The following is a 21,819-nucleotide window of genomic DNA, read 5'->3' as shown; positions in this document are numbered from 1 at the left end:
TAGTCAGAGACACTTAGATTACCCCTTAGACTGTCAAATTTAAAAAAATATGACAATAGACAATACAACCATAGCTTTCCAGTGTGAATAATCAAAATGATACCTATTTTTTTGTCTGATAGTCAAAAAATAGAATATATTTTTGGTGTGCTGCAGGATTTTAGTGATTAGTTTATATGTGCCATGAGATTAAAAATGCTGAAAATTGGCTACTTAGGCTATTATTTATGTTCTACGTCAAGATAGACTTCCCCGGGGGGGGGGGGGGGGTCCCCATAGTTTATACATAGGTAATGCCACTAGATGTCACTATAGGCTAAATGACTTTAGAAAACATCTGTAATGAACCGAAAAAATTTTTTCAACTGCAAAAATAAGACATTTCCTAGACACTTACGAAATATATTACTAAATGGGCTCCAAGTTATATCAATGTTATTCTACACTTTTGCCTAAAATTTTCTATATTTTTCTGAATTACATTTTATTTTTCTGAACTACACTTTATTTCTTTTCTGAATTACATAAAATTACATTTTATTTCTAGAACAGCTGTACTCTGTAGGGATTAGGTGTATGGTTGACTGTGCTGCAATACCAAATAAGAGGGAGAAAATGATGCCCTGTAAAACAGAGATAAATCCCAAATTTGGTTTACAAAAACATATTCATACAAACACTAGCTAACCACGTAGGGCTTAGAGAACACATAATTTTTTTAATACTAAGCTATAGATTTCTATCTGTTAAATATGACATTAATTAAATGCCATATTTATGTGTTACAGTTAATATAAAATACATTATAGAAATACTGGGAAATAGTTCTACTTGATCATACTGCATTTGAAAGAAACTACTGGGTTTCTTTCTAAATATTCATCAATTACAAAGCTATTTCGTTGGGTTGCTACGTGGCTGCCCAATACTTCACACAGTGCCACAGTGAGTTTTCTTCTGCTGTGCCTGGGGGGCCATTCATGACCTTGTTATGGGATCCACTGCAGTCCCAGGAAGAAAAACCTAGATCTTAGTCAGAAAAGAAAGGCAGAGCCCTAATTTGCTGACCTGTGGAATGTGTAGCTTGAAAGCCTTTTCTTTGAACAGACGCATCAGAAACAAACCGAACAAACATTTTCGCCCCAGTAGCCACCAGGGGCTCTGGGATCTTGTTGCCACATAGTCGTCCAAGAATTGGTGATTTTTCTGTTTCTCCGTCAAATACTTCCAAGTGATCATAAGCACATTCCTGATGCTGCTCTATCTCAAACTCACTGAAGGCCTGTTTATAAAGAAAGAAGAAAGAAAAAAATCACAAATCATGAAAAATAGGTTCTTGTTTTTGAAACGCAAATACAGATTAATGAAATGTGTTCAGGCTGTATAAATGATAACCCATATAGCACATTATTGAAAGGGCTGTAAAAGCAACAGACTGTAAAAGCTCCAGGAAAAACACACTGAAGAAAAACAATGTAGTACTCCACATGAGAGTCTACTGTTCAACTAATGTCACTAATTCTACTATTGCAATTAAATCTACTCCCGTATTGAGACAATTTAGGATAACAAAATAGTATTTTACTCTGAATTTAATTACGAATTTTTTTTAAAGATTTTATTTATTTATTTATCTTTAGAGGGGAAGGAGAGAGGGAGAGAAACATCAATGTATGGTTGCCTTTCGTGCGTCCCCTGCTGGGAGTTGGCCTGCAAGGAACCAGCCTGCAACCCAGGCATGTGCCCTGACTGGGAATCAAACCACAATTGTCTGGTTTGCAGGCCCGTGCTCAATCCACTGAGCTACGCCAGCCAGGGCTTAATTACGAATTTTTTCTGCACACATCAAAAAAATGTTAAACCACCTTATTAAAACATTGATTTCTTCCACTTTTGATCATCATAAACTATTGAACACTCTCCTGCCTTTAGGAACCTGAACTCAGAAGAAAAATCCATACAGTAGTTATCATATTTTGACAAAAATTAAAGGCAATAAATCTTAATAGAATAACTAAAACACAGGAAATTTTCACTGTATGTGTCCTTCTTTAGATTTCACAACCCATATTATTAGAAACACTAATATGTCTTTAGGGTAGATTTTTAAATTTACCTTTCAGACAGATGGTGCACTTATTTTAATATTTGGAGTCTCACAAAGTTTAGGTGCTTCGCCATTTAAAAATCATTCAAATTTACCTGGGTAGTAATTTTTTGTGTGTAGGTCTTCTCAAATTCTTAAAATAAAAATTCATTAAATGTATAATATTAAAATATCACAAAGAAGGGTTTAATTGTGATGGACTAAACATAACATTGTCCAAACCATTAATAATTTCAGGAACTATATAGGTTGTTTGCAATTGCCAATTTAGGCTTTTTTCTTTCCCCAGAAAAACCATAATACATTACAAAAAATGAGCCATCATTATTATTTAAGTCTATAGAGCAAAGCTAAAAAAGAAAAAAAGAAACCTGAGGAAATATACAATATACTTGAAAATTCATTAATTTTTCTACAGTCCCTGAAGCATAAAATATTCACACATAAACTTTTTCTCTACATGTTTTCTTTAATGTAATTTTGTGAAGTGATCATAATTCTCAGTTTAACTAAGATATATATCTTTTGTAATTCTCAAAGAAAAAGTGACTAAGCACAGTTCTCTCTCAGTGAATGGTTATCTATCTCATACCACACCACTGTCTACTTTCACATCTCACTTTAGGGGAGTAAGGGTCTAAATGAAAGAAGCCATTTATATTAATTTGAATGTAGGAAAAAAGGAATGAAAATACTTATGAAAGAAATCAAAGAAAGAGGACTGATCTTTCATGTCTCATTCCGCTGCACTGCAATTTATAAAAAGTGTAAGTTAAAATGTTATAACAAATAAGCACTAGAGAACAATTCCTTGTTATAATCATTGTGGGTAAAAAGGAATATGCACTGCATTTGACGAAAGAAACTGGATAGTGAAAAAAAACACACTATCACACAAAGAACTGCACTGGAAACACACACACACACACACAAACAAAGAAACAAAAATGGTGCAGGAAACACAGTGAACAGAGTTTCATCACCCTGAACTACAACATTCAAGGTAGGTGGTCCCAGAAGGAGTGTGTCCCTTATCATTCTCTATCATCCAGCAGCAGAGAATGGAGTCGAGGAGACACGGGATATTCAAGAACCTAAATGGAAGGTCGGCTGAAAGCTTGTCCAATGGTCTGCCTACCCACCCCTCCCACGTTCATGGTCAGACCCCTGAGTGGAAGTGGCAGACCAGGGCTGCGCGCGCCCTGCCTCTCACCAGAGAGTGCTCATCAGCTTCCCTGGTCCTCGTGTACATCTGCAGCCTTAGTATCAGTTTGTGACTGTTCAAAAACCAACATGAGAAAACTGGCTTAACTGCATCCAGAGAACTTTATTAAATATGAAAACAAGTTTCTGAATCATAAGATCAATATTATTTCAAGAGGAAAATAATACCTGAAAGCCATGTCAACTAATTGCCTTTTTTTAATGCAACTTAAAATAATTTATCTATAAATATAAAGAACAGAGCAACCAACTGTGTAGAAAACTGTAAGAATAATCGGGGTAATAGCATTCTAAGCATATACTCTAAGTAAAAGTTAAACATGGGATCAGAATTCACAGACCACACATGTTCAGTCCATTGCCTGGTCCACTGAGAGCTAAGTGAATGAGATAACTGCGTAACCACTCCCTCCCCAAGGAGATGCAGGATGTGTGGAGGAAACCATACAGTCTGCTGTACAGAACAGAGCAGCCCCCCACAAAATGGCATTGAGCTGGGGGGCCGGGGGAGTACTGACACCCGGTCTGGAGCCACCTGGCTCCTGCTTTTTATCAGGTTACTGATGGAATCAGACTGGCTCTGTGGGAGTCAAATTAGGCAAAGGTTTTGTAGCCACATATTCTCAAGCAATGCAAACCACTCTCATTCATTAGGGTATTAGTGAATTTTCCTCTTGGAATGGGTAGCAGCGTGTTAGGTCAATGGCAACGACAGACAGGGTGGTCCTTCTCCAGCAGCTGGCCTAACCCCAGTGCCCTGCCACACACAAGCAAAGGCGTGACTAACCACACGCTGAGATGGCATAAATCTGGCCCTCAGTGTCATCGAGACATCCATGTAGAGGGTCCCCCACGTAGAGTGACTTTGCCTCAATAGAAAATATTTCTAGGCCACAGAAAAGTATTCTGGGAGCCCACGGGAAATTAGAAATCTTAAAAAATATATTTTAAATTTTCCAAAGATCAGTGAGATCTACAATTTATTACTTTATTCCATGACACATGCTGAGTCATGAATCTCTATATCTAAGTAATGAGAACATTTCCAGACACCAGGGACCAATGCTACTGAAATGCCCCACAGACACTTAATGCCCCCCAAAGCCCCTCAACTTCACAGTGAGGACAGGACAGCCTGCAGAGCCGAGACACGCAGCTGTAAGGAACTCCGATTTCTGTGCAAACACTACCCTCCTTCTGGGGACTTCTAAACATTTTTATTAAGCACTTTACACTAATCCTATACAGATATTTTACCATTCCAGTTTAAACCTTACTCATTCCATGATTGTAGTCCTACGATTTTAAGCTTACTCATCTAGGTTTTAGAAAGAACCAAGAAAGAGGGAATAACTGTGAGCTTTAGTCAAGAATCTTAATGTATTTTCCACAAGATGAACTACGAGATTAAGGACTCCCATTCAAAAGAAATAAAATGGAACTCTCATTTTAGGCCGTGGAAAGAGTAATTGTATGCTTCTGGAACACCCAAGCAAGCCCAATCTACCTCGCTGGCTGCCAGCCAGGCTTGCCTGCGCAGAACCTCCATGTGAACATCTGTGGAAGTGCTTATGTTGGAAATACGGGCACTGGCTAAAGGGTAAGGCCATTCCCTCACGACACAGGACAAGATAATAAAGTGATAGTGCTTAATGCAGAAATAAACTTTAGCCAGGTGATCGTGTAAGAGACTTAAAGAGACGGATGCAATTCGAGCAGCTGTGAAATAAGATTCAGAGCTCCGTAATCCCAGCCACCTTTTGCCTTTTCCTGTCTTTGGTTAGAACTGTCACTTGGTTCCCACAAGATATTGGAAGAATTAGGAGCCACTGGAAAAAAAATGGCACAGTGGAATACAAACCCCAGTCTTCAAATTCAAAGAGTCCCTTTCCCCCGTGGGTCCTCTGTAAGTGTGATCAATATACTCTTTATGGATTTATGGCAGAGAATTATAACACTTGTGGGTGTGTTTGTCTTTTAAACATCCCATATATGAAGCTATAACTTAGCAAAACTCTAGGCTATGATGCAACAAGTAAAAATGACATAAGTGCATTACCCCATTGCTGCATGTCCCTTTGCCTGGAACTCTGTTTCAGCACTGTCTGCTCTGTTTTTAATGAACAGTAATTCAAACTGATGAAAAAGGTACCCCGAACTGGATGATCGGTTTAGTCTCTCAAAACCAAAACAGGGTGAAGCCAGAAATAACAGATCCTTGTCCTTACTCATTTAGAACTTTGTCCCATTTTTAGTAAGAAGAGTTTTCCATGTATCTTTTAGCCAAGGTTTCTTTTACTTTGCAGCTATTATCACGTGATAAGTACCTCATGATTAAACACACACAAGGCACATCTAGTACTTTCCTATTGTTGCTATAGCAAAGGACCACAAACTAGGGGCTTAAAACAACACAAGTTTATTGTCCCCGGGCTGTTGGAAGTCAGTAGGCTACAAAAATGGGTGGGCAGCACCGTGTTACTTCTACGGATCTTGGTGAGATTGTGTCTTCTTGAGTTTTTCCAGCTTCTAAAGGCTGCCCTCGTTCCTGGACTCACATCCATTTCCTCTGTCTTCAAAACCAACAGCCTAACCCCTCTCCTTTCTGACCTCCCCCCTCCCTCTCAGAAGGAGCCCTCTGACTCCAGGGGGCCCACCCAGACGTTCCAGCGTAATCCCTCCATTTCAAGATCCTTAATTCAACCCGCTCCTTTTGCCTCTTGTGTATTTGTTTTATTCAATCATTATAAGTGGGTCTTACTAACATGTTTGTTTTCCACTTAAATTATTATATATGGGCACATACACAGCAATTTTGGATCCATTTTTTCTCTGATGCAGGATTGTGTAACTAAAATTAAGATTAAATGCAGAGACAGGGTGGGCTTGAAGGTATTTATACACCTGCTAGTTTTACGAACTTGCCACCATGACTTAAACTGCCTGAGACTGCTTTCTTATTTACTAATCCCAATTCTTACAGTGTTTTATAAAAACTGGATGGAGGAAAAAAGTGGAATCAACATTCAGGAACCTGAAGTGGCAAAAGTGAGTGTTTTAACAAGTCTCCCAGGTAATTCTGACTCGAGCCAACATCTGAGAAAGCCTGGCTTAGACTATCAGTACTCGCGCTAAGATCACAAAGTCAAATACCTTGAACAAAGATCCGCATTTGCCTCAAAGCTCTCATTTTCCTTCTGAAAACCACCTTCATAGGCTCAAGGCAAGTATGACCATTGTTGAACAGACATGCTTATGTCCTGATCCTCAAGAAAGATTTGTGTAAAACGCAACGGCTGTAATTTATGAAGAAGCAGACAGAGTTGGAAGGGATGTTCGATAAGCTGGAAAGCATATAATTGAAAATGAATAAAGTATCAAGAAACTGAGGGATATCAGGAGTTCTATTTCCCTTTGGATGTAGAAAGCTGGAAATAGTGTTGCCTTTACTCTAATAGGAAAAACCTAGGTGAACTAAAAAAAAAAATCACAACTTTGCAAGAACTGAAGTCACCAGTCAACCAAGTAGTATCAAACCCACTGAATGTCAGCCCCCTCTCCAAGCAGAGCTGAGACACAAGCACCTGCTCACAGTGACACAGTTCAGAAGGGATGCCATGTGCCGTATAACCAGGTACAAAGCATTCAGCTACAATTTTTAATGGACTGGTAAAGATCAGGTGTGAGTGAGGCTACGAGTATAAAATCCCTGGGAGCTGCAAACACGGGGAGTTGGCAACCACACACAAGCCCTTCTCCATGACCAGTGACCTCAACCTCCTGCTCAGGAGAGAGGCTGCAGGCACAGCAGGAGATGGCCACGTGCCTTCCTCGGTGTTACAGGCTTGGCAAAGGGAACTGGTCACCGCAGTGAGAAAAGCACGAAGCCCTGTGGCAGCTCTTCTCTGGGCGGCAAAGCCTTAAGCCTCTGGGGGAGCAGAAGAAAACTGTTACCACCAGGGCAAAAGTACAGACCTAGTATAGCCAAGGGGAATGTTTAAAATGAAACTAAACTAAAAACACTTCTAACCCTGGGGAAGCCCTGGGCACACGATCCTATTCCAGTAACACTGGAGATCTACTACAAATGTGAGAGGGCAAAGAAACTCCTCTGTGGAAGACCACCCCGAGCCACAAGGTGTTTGGTTGCCAGAGCAAAAGGACATTCCTGAGACCTAAAAACACAGAGTATGTCCGAAGAGAAGGCTGCGCTGAGAGAATAGAGAACGCCTTGCCTCACCATCAGATCAGCAAGCACCAAGTAACGAGCAACTGCGGTCTACCACTGGAAAAAGGCAAGGAGAGTGTGGTCGGGCACACAGTTCACGGAGGATGTGAATGGGGACGTGAAAGATGAAGGACAAACACTGAGAAAATGCCTCTTGAAGGAATTTGAAGGCAAGGGTACACGGAGGGTAATCGCAGGAACGAGAAAACCCAGAGTCAGCTTAATAACTGACTAGATTCACTCAGCAACACCCCGTACCATATACACACCTACACTAATAGCCTCACAGGAGAAGAGATGTGTCTACTTCCAGACACGAAGTCTCTACTATTACACACATAAAGTCTGGTGTTTAAGAAAAAATTATATGACATGCAGAAAGGCAAGAACAAATGATACCGTTTTAGGAGAGAAAATAACAGAACGGACTCGAACTTGACCCCTATGTTTAAACTATCAAACAGAATTTAAAGTAACTATGATTAATTTGCTAAAGATTCTAATAAAAATGCAGATAACATGCAAAAATAGGTGGGATTGTGTTTTGGAATGAATTACCCTTACCCTTACCTCATATGTTAAAGCCCTAATCCTTAATGTGACTGCAAGAGGAGAGAGGTCCTTTCGGAAGGTACCAGTAGTTAAGGTTAAATGAGGTCATAAGGGTGAGGTTTTAATCCCACAGGCAGGGGTGTCAGACTCATTTTCACCAGGGGCCACATCAGCCCTGTGATTGCCTTCGAAGAGCCCAGTGTAATTTCAACTCTTTAACAGTTAAGAAGTAATTAAATTTATACAGTCCTAAGATTATTTCAGCTCTTTGAAGCAACACAAGTCAGAAAATTAGGGAGTCAAGGGTATAAAGTGCACACTGGAAAATAAAATTGTCATCCTAGTATTCTATACCCAATGACAATGTCTTTAGATAGTGATGCTACACAGACATATGCTACATACAAAATATATATATATGTACACACATGTACAAAATTCTTCAGAGAAGATTTTGATACCAGACAAAATCTGATCTACACACACAAAAAAAATCATGTTCTCAACTCCCTCAGCTAACTGCACTGCTGCAAAGAATACCGTTCTCTCGGTCAGGACCTTGGACAGGACTGAAAAGCACTCAAGTTCACACAGGGCTGTCATCTCAGCACCAAGCGTCCTTTCAGAGAGTGGCTGGAATGAACTGACGTCTCTGTTTGGAAAGCCACTTAGTAACAGTTCACAAGTACGATGATGCAAGGAGCTCCGTAACAGGATTAGGAATGTGTTGGTGACTGTCTCTAACTTTATCATCATAATAATGCTGCTTAGAAACACAGCCTCCTCACTGGCAAAAAAAAAATCACTAAAGGAAAGGATTCAAACAATTTTAAAATTAACTTTATGGCTGGACTGCTCCAGTAAGCTACCATGGACTGGTAGCCTCTTTCTCAACTCAAGTTCTTGTCCATTACTACAGTGAATGTCAGACTGTCCTCCGAGCCTTGCTGGTTGGTATTCCCTCCTACTTTTGACAACAACATATTGCAGGATGTTATTAAAATTTCTATATTCCTATGCATTTATTTTTTTAAATGCTCTTTAAGTATTCTGTAGCCTATAATGAGACTTCATATTACTTCGAGGTGATGAGGACAGAACACAAGGCTCAAAGAACACAGGCGAGAGGACAAACATTATATTCATTTTTGAATCTGGAAGAAGTCTAAGGATATCAGTATCCATCTAAAGAGGGTAATTATATTACACAAAAATAATATTTTGCAAACCACAACACAAGACTGGATTATTATAAACAATCTACATGCTTTGTATATGAAGAATATAGAAATGACACAGCCAGTAGAATGTACTATGGAATGTTGAAATGAATGCTTATTTTATTGATGTCTTGATGCATTTCTGATTTTTTTGGTTCCTTTACTTATTTTCTCCATCATTTATCTGGAAACATCATTATAATAATATATTACCTACTTACTTGCCATAGTATTGTTAATACCTTTTACATATCCAGGTAAGACCACTGTAAGAGAAGTTCACGGCTACCACTACTATTGCCTTGATCTAGGAAATCGGGGATTTGTTTAGCATTAGTGGGAAAGTGTATGAAAGAAAGTCTTTTCCATCTGCCTACTAATCCAATTCAATTCAATAAACATCCCTTTTGCTTTCATGGAAGACATGGAGAGTCAGCTTAATAAAAAAAGAATGACCCGCCCACTTACTAATTTGACTCGATGGCCCGGAGTGGCACTGATCTCCCACGTGCATTCCTTCCTGCTGGGGTACTTGTCCGGCCAGTTGGGGCTGGTGATGAAGCCGTTCGGACTGTGGATCTTCTGTTCGCACTCAGCTGTGCCAATAAAGATGGTATCGATCAGTGCAGGGATCTAGCCCAGGAGTGGACCAGTGAGAAAGCAGCCTATGTACCCACTATCCTACTTAAAGATTTTCTTGAATACGAACTAATCATTATTCCAGTCTCTGTTATCATGTTCATCTGCTTTGGCATATATGCTGCTGAGCACAATCCAGCAATGTTTGTTTTCTTGCTTCCATGAAACTGAGTATTTACAATGAATTTTAGAAACGACCAAAAGGAAATAAACTATTGAAACTGCTGGATCTGTGAGCCCAGACTTTAGCATAGCAAAATATATTGACAATCAACTATATCAACTTTTGGTATGTGCAAAATATTGAATGCAATGTCACAAACAAAATCAATGGATTATGCCATTTCAGTTCATTTTCTGTTAACAAAAACATAATCTAGAGCTAATTAACATCATCAAGCCGCTTTATGAATTATGCATTTACTTTATTCTTTAGTTAAAGTATATGCTTGATCACTGAAACTAAAGTTTTAGCTGCTAAAATAAATTAACTCTAATTTCATGAAAGTATAATGAAGCAATAAGGGGAAAAATAAGTGAAGAGCTATTAGCCATGGAGATAGCTTCTAAACTACTTTCCAAGAATATGTAATGAACATGAAATTTCTTCTAGGTTTTTCACAATTAAAATAACTTCATCTTAAAGGAGATCATTTGTTAATACTACACTTCAAAAACACTTAACACCCTCAGGCTCTGTTCATTTTGTATAATTTATGATGCAGTACCCTACACATCCTGATAAAGACTGTGACTTATTTGTTATATGCGGTGTATCCCATTCAGGAATACAACAAATTCTCTGAAAATTTCCAAGGAATATCTTCGGGAAACTTCATTACTGAACGGACAGGACCTGTTACAGTGCAGGGCCTCCAGTGAGGGGACGAGGCCAGTGTTCATGTGCTGTCATCACAGTCCTCACTGCTAGGCCTTGCCCTTGACTGTGTGCTGGGCCTTGCCCTAGACAGTGCTTGGTATCTGCAGAGAGCTTTGGGTTTGTAAGGAATACAAAAAGGAAGTGAAATGCAGCTCTTTTCCAACAATATAGGGTCATGTCGCAGGAAAATAGCCTTAAAGTCGGGATCCTGTCTTGATAAAGGCTCTCTCAATTCCAGATCCATGCCTTTGCCATACGAAATGTGGGTCCCCAGGATCTGGCAAAGAGCCTGTGAGACAAAGCCAAGGGGCTCGCTGATGACCTGTGGACAGCGCCCACACCACGGCAGAGGTAAAAGAAAATGTGACCTCTTTACTGGCAGTAAAAATGAACTTTACCGAAGAGCCTGAATATAGTTCTATCCAAAAGGAAGTTTCTTATAAAACCCTTTCTTGGAATATTTACTGTCATGAACAGAGACTTAGGGTACTTACAGGTATTTGCTGCCTGTGAACCATGGACTACATACATGCTTACTCTGCAAAGCTGTCTCTATTGCTCTGAATTACCTCCCATATCTGCAAAATAACTGGGCCTATTCCCCAGCTTGTTGATTTCATAGAACACTTCACTGAGTTACAAATATCAGAATCCCTATGGGTCTGTACTCATATGAAAGTGAGAAGAAACAAAAAGCCTGCTTGCACATGATTCTGGGCAATGTCAATAGCTCGATGAAAACAGGAAGAAAAAAAACCCTGGACCCATTACCATACTTGAATGGAACACAATGGAACGAGGGCCAATTCAGGATATTATCTGAATGTGCAGACAACAGTTGCTATCTAACTGTGGTTCTAGTCAGGTGCCTGTCATTCTACGTGTGCTAATGACACGAGTTATAAAATCTGCCATAGTCATTCTTTCAAAGTAGGCATATGTTGAAGTTAAGTAGAAAATTCAGGAACAGACCCTCAAAGGAAGAAATGGAAACCAAGTAACTACGTCTTATGCCCATCTAGCTCTTACTGGCTAAGGAGATTAAGATCATTGTTTTCATAAAATCTCGGAATATGGTAAGGCCCAGGGGTCAAAGGCTCTGGGAGGCTACTGCTGTGCGCTAGCACAGGATTTGAAAGATTTTCTCTCTTTCTTCTTCTTCTAAAACAAGCCTGAAAACTGTTTCAGTGGCACAGGATCTGCCACTTTCAAATGTCTGTCCTCTGCTAGGCATTGGCATTTGACTCTCCTGGCATTTAATGTGGTATCACTCACAAAGCATACAGTTGAGATATTTTGGGGAGAGAAACTAGACCAAAAATAAGGTCTTTAGCAGAAGTTAAGTTTAACTGTGAAGACTGTTACAAAGGCCTGTTCTTTAAAGACCTGGGGGTACAGTGGGGTTCTTCTGACTGCCAGACGGCATCCTGGCAGCGGCTACGCCTGTTACACAAAGTTATCCTGATGCCACCCATGTACGAAGTGCTGACTCGTAGGTAAGGCGAGGTTTCCAATAGCGTGCCTTGGATCTGAGTACCGCACCTGTGCTCATTTCTTTTTTTAACATTTGAACACTCAGAAAACGGTATCACTTTATGGATATCATTAACTCTCCCTGGAAGCAGTGTTTTACCCAAACGGTGTGAAATTCTAGATGCCATCCAGGAGAACAGGCGGCTTTCATACCTTCCTTGCAGTCGTGTTTGTTTTCATGCAGCACAAATCCATTACGGCACTGACACACGTAGCTTCCCACCGTGTTGACACATTCGTGTTGACACCCTCCGTTATCCTTGGAGCATTCGTCTTTGTCTGGCAAAAAGGCAACCCATAGTTTAGTGAATGGCTTTAGAAACAAAGAATATCAAAGGAGAATCGTTTAGTTGTGACTAACATTGGCAAAGGGTAAACCAAGTAGCAGCTTTTCCTGTTCCCAACATAAAACCAAAAGACAAAACAATCAATAGGGTCTTCGTTGAGCCGGGCGCCTTGTGCCATGGATCCAGTTTCCATTTCCGGCTGCTCCAGGACGAGAACTTGCAGTCCCCCATCGCTGCTGGAGCAGACGCTCGGAGCAGGAGAGCGGAAAAGCACAGACCTTCTTACAGCTAGTCCTAAACATCTACTGCCCATTGTTAAAAATAAATTAAAATCGCTAGTAGTTTCAATAAATGCAAGAAATGGCACTAGGGAGAAACCCTTCAATATGCTAACCATGGTGATTAGAGGAGGAACAAGGCTCCAGGAATTGCGTATAATCACTTAAAAACCAGCACAACTAGTAGCTGTTTTCTTTTATTAACTTTGCAGTTCAGCTAAGCACTGACGAATCTGGACATTTCTAATATTTAAAGACAGAAAAAGCCATTATTACACTACTGTAAAGAAGAAAGCTAATTTACATATTTCTAAAACCTACTTCAGCAGCCCAGTTTATTAATAAGTAATTCCCTAAAAGGGCTGTTATTGAACTAGAGGCAAAGCTTAGAATAGGAAACAGGAGCTTCAAGAAAGAGCCAACAAATTCACAACAGGAGCAACGGCCAAGCTAGATGAGCAGGCAATCAATCCAGTGAGAAGCATCAGCCACCATACGATGTCCCTTGGCTCTCTTGCGATGGCTGGCTTGTCCATTAAAGTCCAAGCTACCAGACGGCTCATGACACACACATATGATGACATATGACTCAGACTGTCACCACTCCCACAGCAGAAAGAACAGAAGGGACCCATGACAGTCACATGAGACATGAGGATGAACTCATAATTTACACCGTCAGTGGGTTTTTCCACAGGGAATTTGTGAGCTCACAGTGGCTTACACAGCAAACACCATGTTTGATTTTCAACTCAATACCCACTCTGAGAAGAGGGGTTTAGGAAAGACATTTTTAATCAAAGTACCTGAGAGTAATTTTTAAGGATACATCTACTTTTCCCCTTTTGGCAACTGATGACCTGACATAGCACTCACACACCCCTGGGATATATTCACGCATTGACCGTATCAAAGGATCCCAAATTCATTCAGGCAGTCCCAAAGTTATAAATAATATATGAGAATCAATATATCTGTGATCTATATATTCTCTACCTATCCTCAACAATTCCCTTACACTTTTAATACTTACAATGGAGACTAAAAAAACACAAAAAATGTAGCGTACAAAACACCATCTAGCATCAAACATCAAAATGTATAGAAATTAGAAGTTAATAGAAAATTAGCCTTGTAAAATTAAGTTTGGGGAATTTATCATAATGTGAAATCCCTGTTCCCATATTTTCTCCAACAGTGAAAAGTATAGTTTGAGTTAATGATTTAGGCAGAACAGGTAGATGGTAAACCATACTTCCTACCACGATGGTAGCAGTTACATACATTTTTTAATTCTGAGAGTCAAGCAATAAGTGATCTAAATTTATTATTTTAATGCACTTTTTCAGAGGATCTTTATTTAAGATGCATCATAAAACACTAACTCATGAATGGATATAAAAATATCAGGTCTGCCCAGAAGGTATCCAGCCATTTACTATGAAAAAGAGACGTGTACTGAAGAAGATACAAGAAACATTGTACACAGGACAATAATGCCTCAGTCCCCTTCAAAGTAGGCACCTTGGGACCCCACACAGTTCTCCCAATCACCAACAGCTGCTCTATCATGTTTTCCTAAATCCCACTGATGGTCTGACATCTCTTCCCTTTCAAAGGTGATTTTAGTTTAGAAAAAGCCATAAGTTGCCGGGCACCCAATCTGGGCAGCAGGGGGCCTGAGAAACCTAGGTGACTTGATGTTTTACCAAAAAACGATACTTGATGCATGAGTGGGCACACTGTCGTGATAAAGCTGCCAATCATCATTTGCCCATTGTGGTGGCCTTCTGCATCAGCCAAATGGTTTCTGTGGAGGAACGTTCAAGCTCAATGCAAAACTGGATGCAGCTTTGTTGCTCTACTCACTCAGTCATTTTGCATACTACAGCCACACAGTACGCATGCTCACTCAATGGCATCTACTGCCCCCACAGACTAGTACAGTGAAGTTGTCATTGTTCATCCATGCTCACTGCAGTCCACTCTCCTTGGCTGCCGGGTTACGTCGATGTTGTGCAAACCATTCTTATATTAACAAAGGCTGGACTTTTTCTGGACAGACCTGACACTTCATCGTTGTGAAATAGAAAGAGCCAGTTAAAATTTTTCTGGTGCTAGAATTTCTTACTCTGAAATAGACACATATTTACTATGAAAATGTTATATCATGATTGCTTGTCATATTTAAAATAAAGCTTACTCTCGTGCATAAAATAAAGCTGAACTTCAGTTGTACTGTGGATCAACAAGACTTTTGAGAGCTGGTTGAAAATCTAACAACTGTAAGCAAAGTAGTTGCTAAGTAACAGACCCGATGGCAGCAGGGATGGCCTGAATCCTCCTTTCATCTGGGTCTGTTTGGATCGCCATGCGTGAGAGGTAGAAAACTGTCAAAACACATGACTAACCACATGACTAACACATGACTAACCACAAGTTATTGCTGTTGAGTGTTTAAATCCATAGTCATTTCACAGTGAGAACAATTCTAATACAAAAAATATTTCTAATATCAAAGCTTCATTTTAGTGGGAATCTGAAGTCACTAGGTTATGTTTCTAAGGAGAATTTTTCCCTTTAGATTTGATAGAATATGGTCTGAACTGTGGTATTGGTAACTAAAGAGAAATGTTGAAAGTAGAACCAATCATATTTGAAAAGTAGTTTTTATAGACAATTATTTACATTTCTGTTCTGCTAAACAATAGCAATTTTAAAATATTTTGGGGGAAAGAAGGAGGAGCAGAAAGAGGACAAAAAGGATGAAGAAAAATATTATCTACATATTATTGTCTAAGGGTCTATTTTTTTTCAGTTTCCCAGTTGACTGGTGTTTCCTGCTTTTATCCCTACATTTAATGTTGATTAATATAATTAATATTGCACAAAATTAAGAATATGTGCTAGAATATATCTATGCATTAATCTAAAGTTTAGCTAAAATTCAAAACTAAACTAATCAAAACAGTAACTAAAAGCACCAGAGAAAGTCATCCTACCCATCAAACTAACATATGAAACTGTCTCCATGAGTCAAAAAGTGATGAGAAAAAGAAAATTTCAGTAAACACTGGAATACTTAAATTATCCAGGTGTGTTATATCATTCAGATAAAGAAAGGTATTTAACTGATATTTTAAGTTGTGTAGGAAATAATTAATATGTTAAGGTTATTCTAAAAAACTCCCCTCATTTGAATAGAAGCAAATAAACTATAGAAGTGAATGCAATTCAAGAATATCTCTGTTAATGAGAAATAACAACATCATAAAAGACCTCATTCCACAAATATATTCCAGATTTCCTATGTATGAAAGGTCATCACACCAGAGGAAGGAGCTATTTGCAAACACAATTATGTCTTCATTTTTTTCTTCTTTTTTCTCTTACGACACAAATTACAGATATTTTGAACAATGAAAATCCAAAGGAAAGAACAGAGAAAGATGGAAAGTTTTACATATTTCTAAGACTGTCTGTGTAATAAACTTAATAACAGTATTTTATCAATAATTCATTTGAAATTTTCTAGCATTTTCATACTGTAGGCACAAAATTTTCAAGATAGCTTTTATTTGTAAGAAAAAATAAATGTTTTGGTGAATAGAAATAAAAACATTTATTTTCTAAAGAGTGAAATCAGCCTCCTTCATTGGCATTGACATAGCTACTTCCCATTCCTTCATGTTAGATGAAGGACAGGTCCGTTATAAGGGACAAAGGAGGTGGTATTTTCCCCCACAGGCCTGCAGAGTACCTCTGAGACCAACAGAGGCCATCAGTCTATGAATAATACATACTGGACGGAATGGAAGTGACAACCTGTATCAGGTTCTTGCAAGATTCAAAAATAAAAATTCTCCCTTTGCAGAAAGCTTACTTGTCTGAAGGAAAAGAAGGGGCCATTCACCAGAAAAGAAACACATATGAGCAGATATACTCCCAACAAATGTGCAAACATAAAACAAACAGACCCATGCATACTCATATGCATGCACATGCACTCCCATGCATGCACACACACATGTACACACACATGGAGTACACAGGTTTCAGCGCTAAATTACTGAATAAATAATCACCTTTAGAAAAGCATCCATAAACTCTGACCTACAACACAGACAACTTACTGTTTCTAAAACATGCAAATATTTGAATGTCATTAATAATGAAAACTTGGAGCATGATTCAAAATCATAGGGAATTTCTAATTGTGTTTCCACTTGAAATTAATCACACTGATGTTTAAAGTTTTGTTAGAATAAAATCAGGCTGAATATCTTCCAAACTACCTATGAACATTCCACGACAGAAACGGTGTATGGGAGGAACAATGTAAGGAAATAACTGTATATGATAAAAGGTGAATAAGGCAGCTGGGAGTCAGGAAATCTGCATTTTATTCCATTTCTTCCAAGCAGCAAGTCACTAGATTCATCAGCAATAAATAGATCACACTCCCATTAAAGTTACCCATGAGAAAGACTGCTTTTAAAGAGCTTTATGCTTCAAATTCTGCATTCTTACTATTGCAGAAGTCATAATTGAATCTTTGTACTAATACTGGGTTGCTTAAGAAGGTACAATGTCTATACTGAGCTCTCATTGCCCAAAGTCACTTGTTATATTGTTCCCAAATAATGAATGCTACAATTAAAAATTTAAAACCATGCATAAAATCCTATTTAACAGTCACTTTAATTTTAACCCATATAAAGAAAAAGAACTTTGTTCTTAGTTACAATTTATAACTGAAAAACAACATTGCTTAACCACTTAAAATACGGAAACTATATGGCATATAACAGTGCATATTTGTGTACTAAGCTCAGATACAACATCACATAAAATTAACTTGGTTTTACTACCATATAAAATAAGTACACTGTTCATCTAGAAAAAAACCTCCCTCACTTCTAGAAAATATCATCATGTTTTTTCTATAAAATGCCTGCCACTATATTCTGAATTAGCTAAAAATTGGACACATAATTCTATATCATGTCCAAATGCCTTTACTTCGATAGTTCTAATACACTTATTTGCTTTGATATTACTTCCTTACATTGCCTTTTAAACGAACCCTAAAATCACTACAGTGTGTTACACTTTGATCTTATAGAAGAGTTTATAGACTTTCTGTCATGTGCTACAATAAATTCTAAATTTTCAAGCTATAGAATTTTCATGACTAATTTAAGATATTATATGATAATTCATATGTGATGGTTTATTATTTTTATGAACATAGAAGTGAAAGGAAATAAATAATAATCATTCTTCTAAGATAATGGGGGAGAGAAGGAGAAGGGTGAAGTCAAGGAACCTGTATACAGGACCCACGGACAAGGAAAACAGGGGGAAGATTGAATGTGAGAGGCGGGTGGGCCAAGAGGGGAGAGAAACGAGCAAAACTGGGAACAACTGTAATTGAACAATAAAAAATTTAAAAATAAAAAAAGACCTTACAGTCATTCTTTTAGTTCCATTTGTAAGGTCTCTTAAGGGCTTAAGTTCAAAGGCCATGTGAAAAAGTAACTAAAATCTCTATATGATTATAAACATTTTCATTATATACTATACACTAAAAACCTAAATATATTTCATTTTTCCTTGATGCATCAGTTAGCAGAAAGATAGAATTTACTTCTAAAATAGCTTTCCTCTCCACATAATATGGAATCACCTGATGTCAAATATTGTTTTTATTGAATTCTTTTATAACTGTTCTTAGAAAAAGAATGTGAAAAATAGTTGAACACGTTCTATTACTCATTAGCTTTTCATAAACACATAATCACTTCTGAAATTTTTAGAATGATAGTTACAAACAGAACCATTTAAGACTAAAGTCTTTATAAAATATCTCCTGACCCAGAAATAAACCCAACTCTCTACAGTCAATTAATATTCGACAAAGGGGGCAATAACATAAAATGGAGTAAAGATAGCCTCTTCAACAAATGGTGTTGGGAGAACTGGACAGCTACATGCAAAAAAATGAAACTCGAGCACGAACTTACACCATACACCAAAATTAATTCAAGGTGGATAAAAGACTTAAATATAAGCTGTGAAACCATTAAACATTGGCAGGAAAATCTCAGATATTCCACGCAGCAAGATTTTTACTGATACATCCCCTAGAGCAAGGGACATAAAGGAAAGAATAAACAAATGGGATCTCATCAAAATTAAAAGCTTCTGCATGGCTAAGGAAAACAGTATCAAGACTAAAAGAGAAGCAACTGTTTGGGAAAACATATTTGCCAATGATACTTCAGACAAAGGTTTAATTTCCAAAATATACAAAGAACTCACTCGACTCCACTCAAAGATGAACAACCCAATTGAAAAATGGGCAAAGGACTTGAACAGACATTTCTCCAAGGAGGACATGCAGAGGATCCACAGACACATGAAAAGATGATCAATATCGCTTGCTAACAGAGAGATGCAAATCAAAACCACAATGAGATACCACTTAACACCAGTCAGAATGGCTATGATAAACAAAGAAACAAACAACAAGTGCTGGAGAGGTTGTGGGGAAAAGGGGACCCTAGTTCACTGTTGGTAGGACTGCAGACTGGTACAACCACTATGGAAAACAGTATGGAACTTTCTGAGAAAACTAAAAATGAACGTGCCTTTTGACCCAGCAATTCCACTATATCCTAAGAACCCTGAAACACCAATCCAAAAGAACCTATGCACCCTGATGTTCAGAACAGCACAATTCACGATAGCCAAGAGTTGGAGGCAACCTAGATGCCCATCAGTAAATGACTGGATCAAAAAGCTATGGTACAGCCCTGGCTGGTGTAGCTCAGTGGATTGAGCGCGGGCCTATGATCCACATGATCATGGTTCGATTCCCAGTCAGGGCACATGCCTGGGTTGCAGGCCAGTTCCCAGCAGGGGACTCATGAGAGGCAACCATACACTGATATTTCTCTCCTTCTCTCCTTCCCTTCCCCTCTAAAGATAAAATAAATAAAAATTTTTAAAAAAGCTATGGTACATTTATACAATGGAATTCTATGCTGCAGAAAGAAAGGAGCTCCTACCTTTTGCAACATCATGGATGGAACTAGAGAACATTATGTTGAGCAAAATAAGCCAGGCAGTGAAAGACAAATACCATATGATCTCACCTTTACCAGGAATCTAAACAACAAAACAAACAAGCAAGCAAAATATGACCAATGACACTCAAATATGGAGCAGGATAACAGGGTCCAGAGAGGAGAGGGGAGAGAATCATAGGGGAAAAGGGGAGGGACTCACATGAATAAGTATAAAGGACACATGGACAATAACTAAGGTCGGGGGAGGAAATGGGAGGGAGGTGGGGAGCACTGTGGGGGGCAGGGCAGGGAATATAAAACAGAAAACTGTACTTGAATAAGAATTAAATTTTAAAAAAATTAAAAAAATATCTCCTGATTAACAGATATGGTAGAGTGACATTTATTCAATTGTATATAATAAGATAATATTACAAATTAACTCTAAAATTTAAAATTATAAAATTTAACTCAATGAAAAACACATATTTAACTTGTGTTACTAGTTCTTAACTAATAAATAAAATTTTTCTTAACTTTAAAAAATGTCATCTTTAAAGTATTTTTTGCCATTGCTATTTAGTCCCTGTACACCCCATCCCGCCAGTAATCACCCCCTGCTGTCCCTGTCCATTTTCCCTTTTTGCACAGTCCGTCCACTCCCCCATCACTAGCTGTCATCTGCTCTCCATTTATGAGTCTGTCCCCATGTTCCTTGTTAGTTCAGTTTGTTCATTAGATTCCACATATGAGTGAAATCATATGGTATTTATCTTTGTCTGGCTTATTTCACTTAGCATAATGTTAATTTTCAATGACCAAAATGTATTACGTAATGTTTGCAAGTCTAGAAATATTTGGGGTAACAGATAGGTAGAAGTATGATAAGTGTTTTTCTTCTAAAGTTATTTTTATATTTAAATCAGATGAAAACTGAGAGAAATTTGGAGAACTAGAATGCACCAACCCTCTGCCTTAACACATATGTTCTCGGTACTTTTGGGGAGCAGCTTGCAGGTCTGCTGCCGCCCACATGCTTTGCTGTGTGCACAGTGCAGCTTTCTACCTCGATCCCCATGCACACTTTATCATAGATAACTATTTACATGATGGAATCATTAAATTGTCATCAAATCATTAAAGCGACACATGGCTATATATCAGCATACTTAAAGCATTATTAGATCTCAGATAATCTTTTCAATGTGAGTAGCACCTATCTATTTAAATAGGTGATGTTCTGTAAACTATGATTTTGTGAGATGACCATAATTAGGACCGTAGGTAACATAAGTCCTTATTGGTTGCTACTTCTTGATTGTACCATGCCACGTCTTTATTACAAACATAAAGTTTTTATCTTTCTTTTTCCTGAGCAAACGTATCCTCCAGGGACTTAAGTGTGAAATAGATCGAATTACTCATCCAGAGCCACTGTTATTTTACACATACATCTGACAAACTGCCAAGAGTTTTTCAATGCATAAAAAAAGAAACTGAACGTTTATCCTTAATGATAATTATCTCGGACTTTACAAAATAAAAATCTAATCAAGAGGTGAAAAGTATAGCTGCTGTTTTTCAGATAACAAATACATTCAGAGTAAATGTAACTAATGCCATTCACAAAGGCATGATCAGCTCCCAGAGTTAAGCCAAACCAAGACAAACAGGTGTTTAAATGCTTGGTGACACGAAGCAGTTTACTTAACTCCTCAGCTGCTTCATCTGCCAAATGAATATAACGATGAGTATGTTACAGCCTTATTGTGATTCTTAAAGAGATAATGTGTGTCTG

The 21,819-nt window shown here is 38.3% G+C and overlaps 1 protein-coding gene across 3 annotated transcripts in view; it reads right to left on the bottom strand.

Annotated features, from left to right (window-relative positions):
* Window positions 1-21,819, bottom strand: part of TLL1 (tolloid like 1) — a 160,947-nt gene that overhangs the window by 9,197 nt on the left and 129,931 nt on the right. For all 3 annotated transcript variants that reach the window (XM_037058344.1, XM_037058345.1, XM_037058347.1), the window contains 3 exons: window positions 12,537-12,662; window positions 9,800-9,927; window positions 1,069-1,282 (listed from right to left, as the gene is read on the bottom strand). In XM_037058344.1, the coding sequence (XP_036914239.1) occupies window positions 1,069-1,282; window positions 9,800-9,927; window positions 12,537-12,662 (468 nt within the window). The remainder of the gene's footprint in view (window positions 1-1,068; window positions 1,283-9,799; window positions 9,928-12,536; window positions 12,663-21,819) is intronic.

This window comes from Sturnira hondurensis, unplaced genomic scaffold (assembly GCF_014824575.4).
Source record: "Sturnira hondurensis isolate 20B ecotype Veracruz unplaced genomic scaffold, ASM1482457v3 Scaffold0010128, whole genome shotgun sequence".
In the NCBI taxonomy this organism is placed as follows: Eukaryota; Metazoa; Chordata; class Mammalia; order Chiroptera; family Phyllostomidae; genus Sturnira; species Sturnira hondurensis.
Note: the sequence above shows the minus strand (reverse complement) of the source record. Positions and strands in the feature narration are given on the sequence as shown.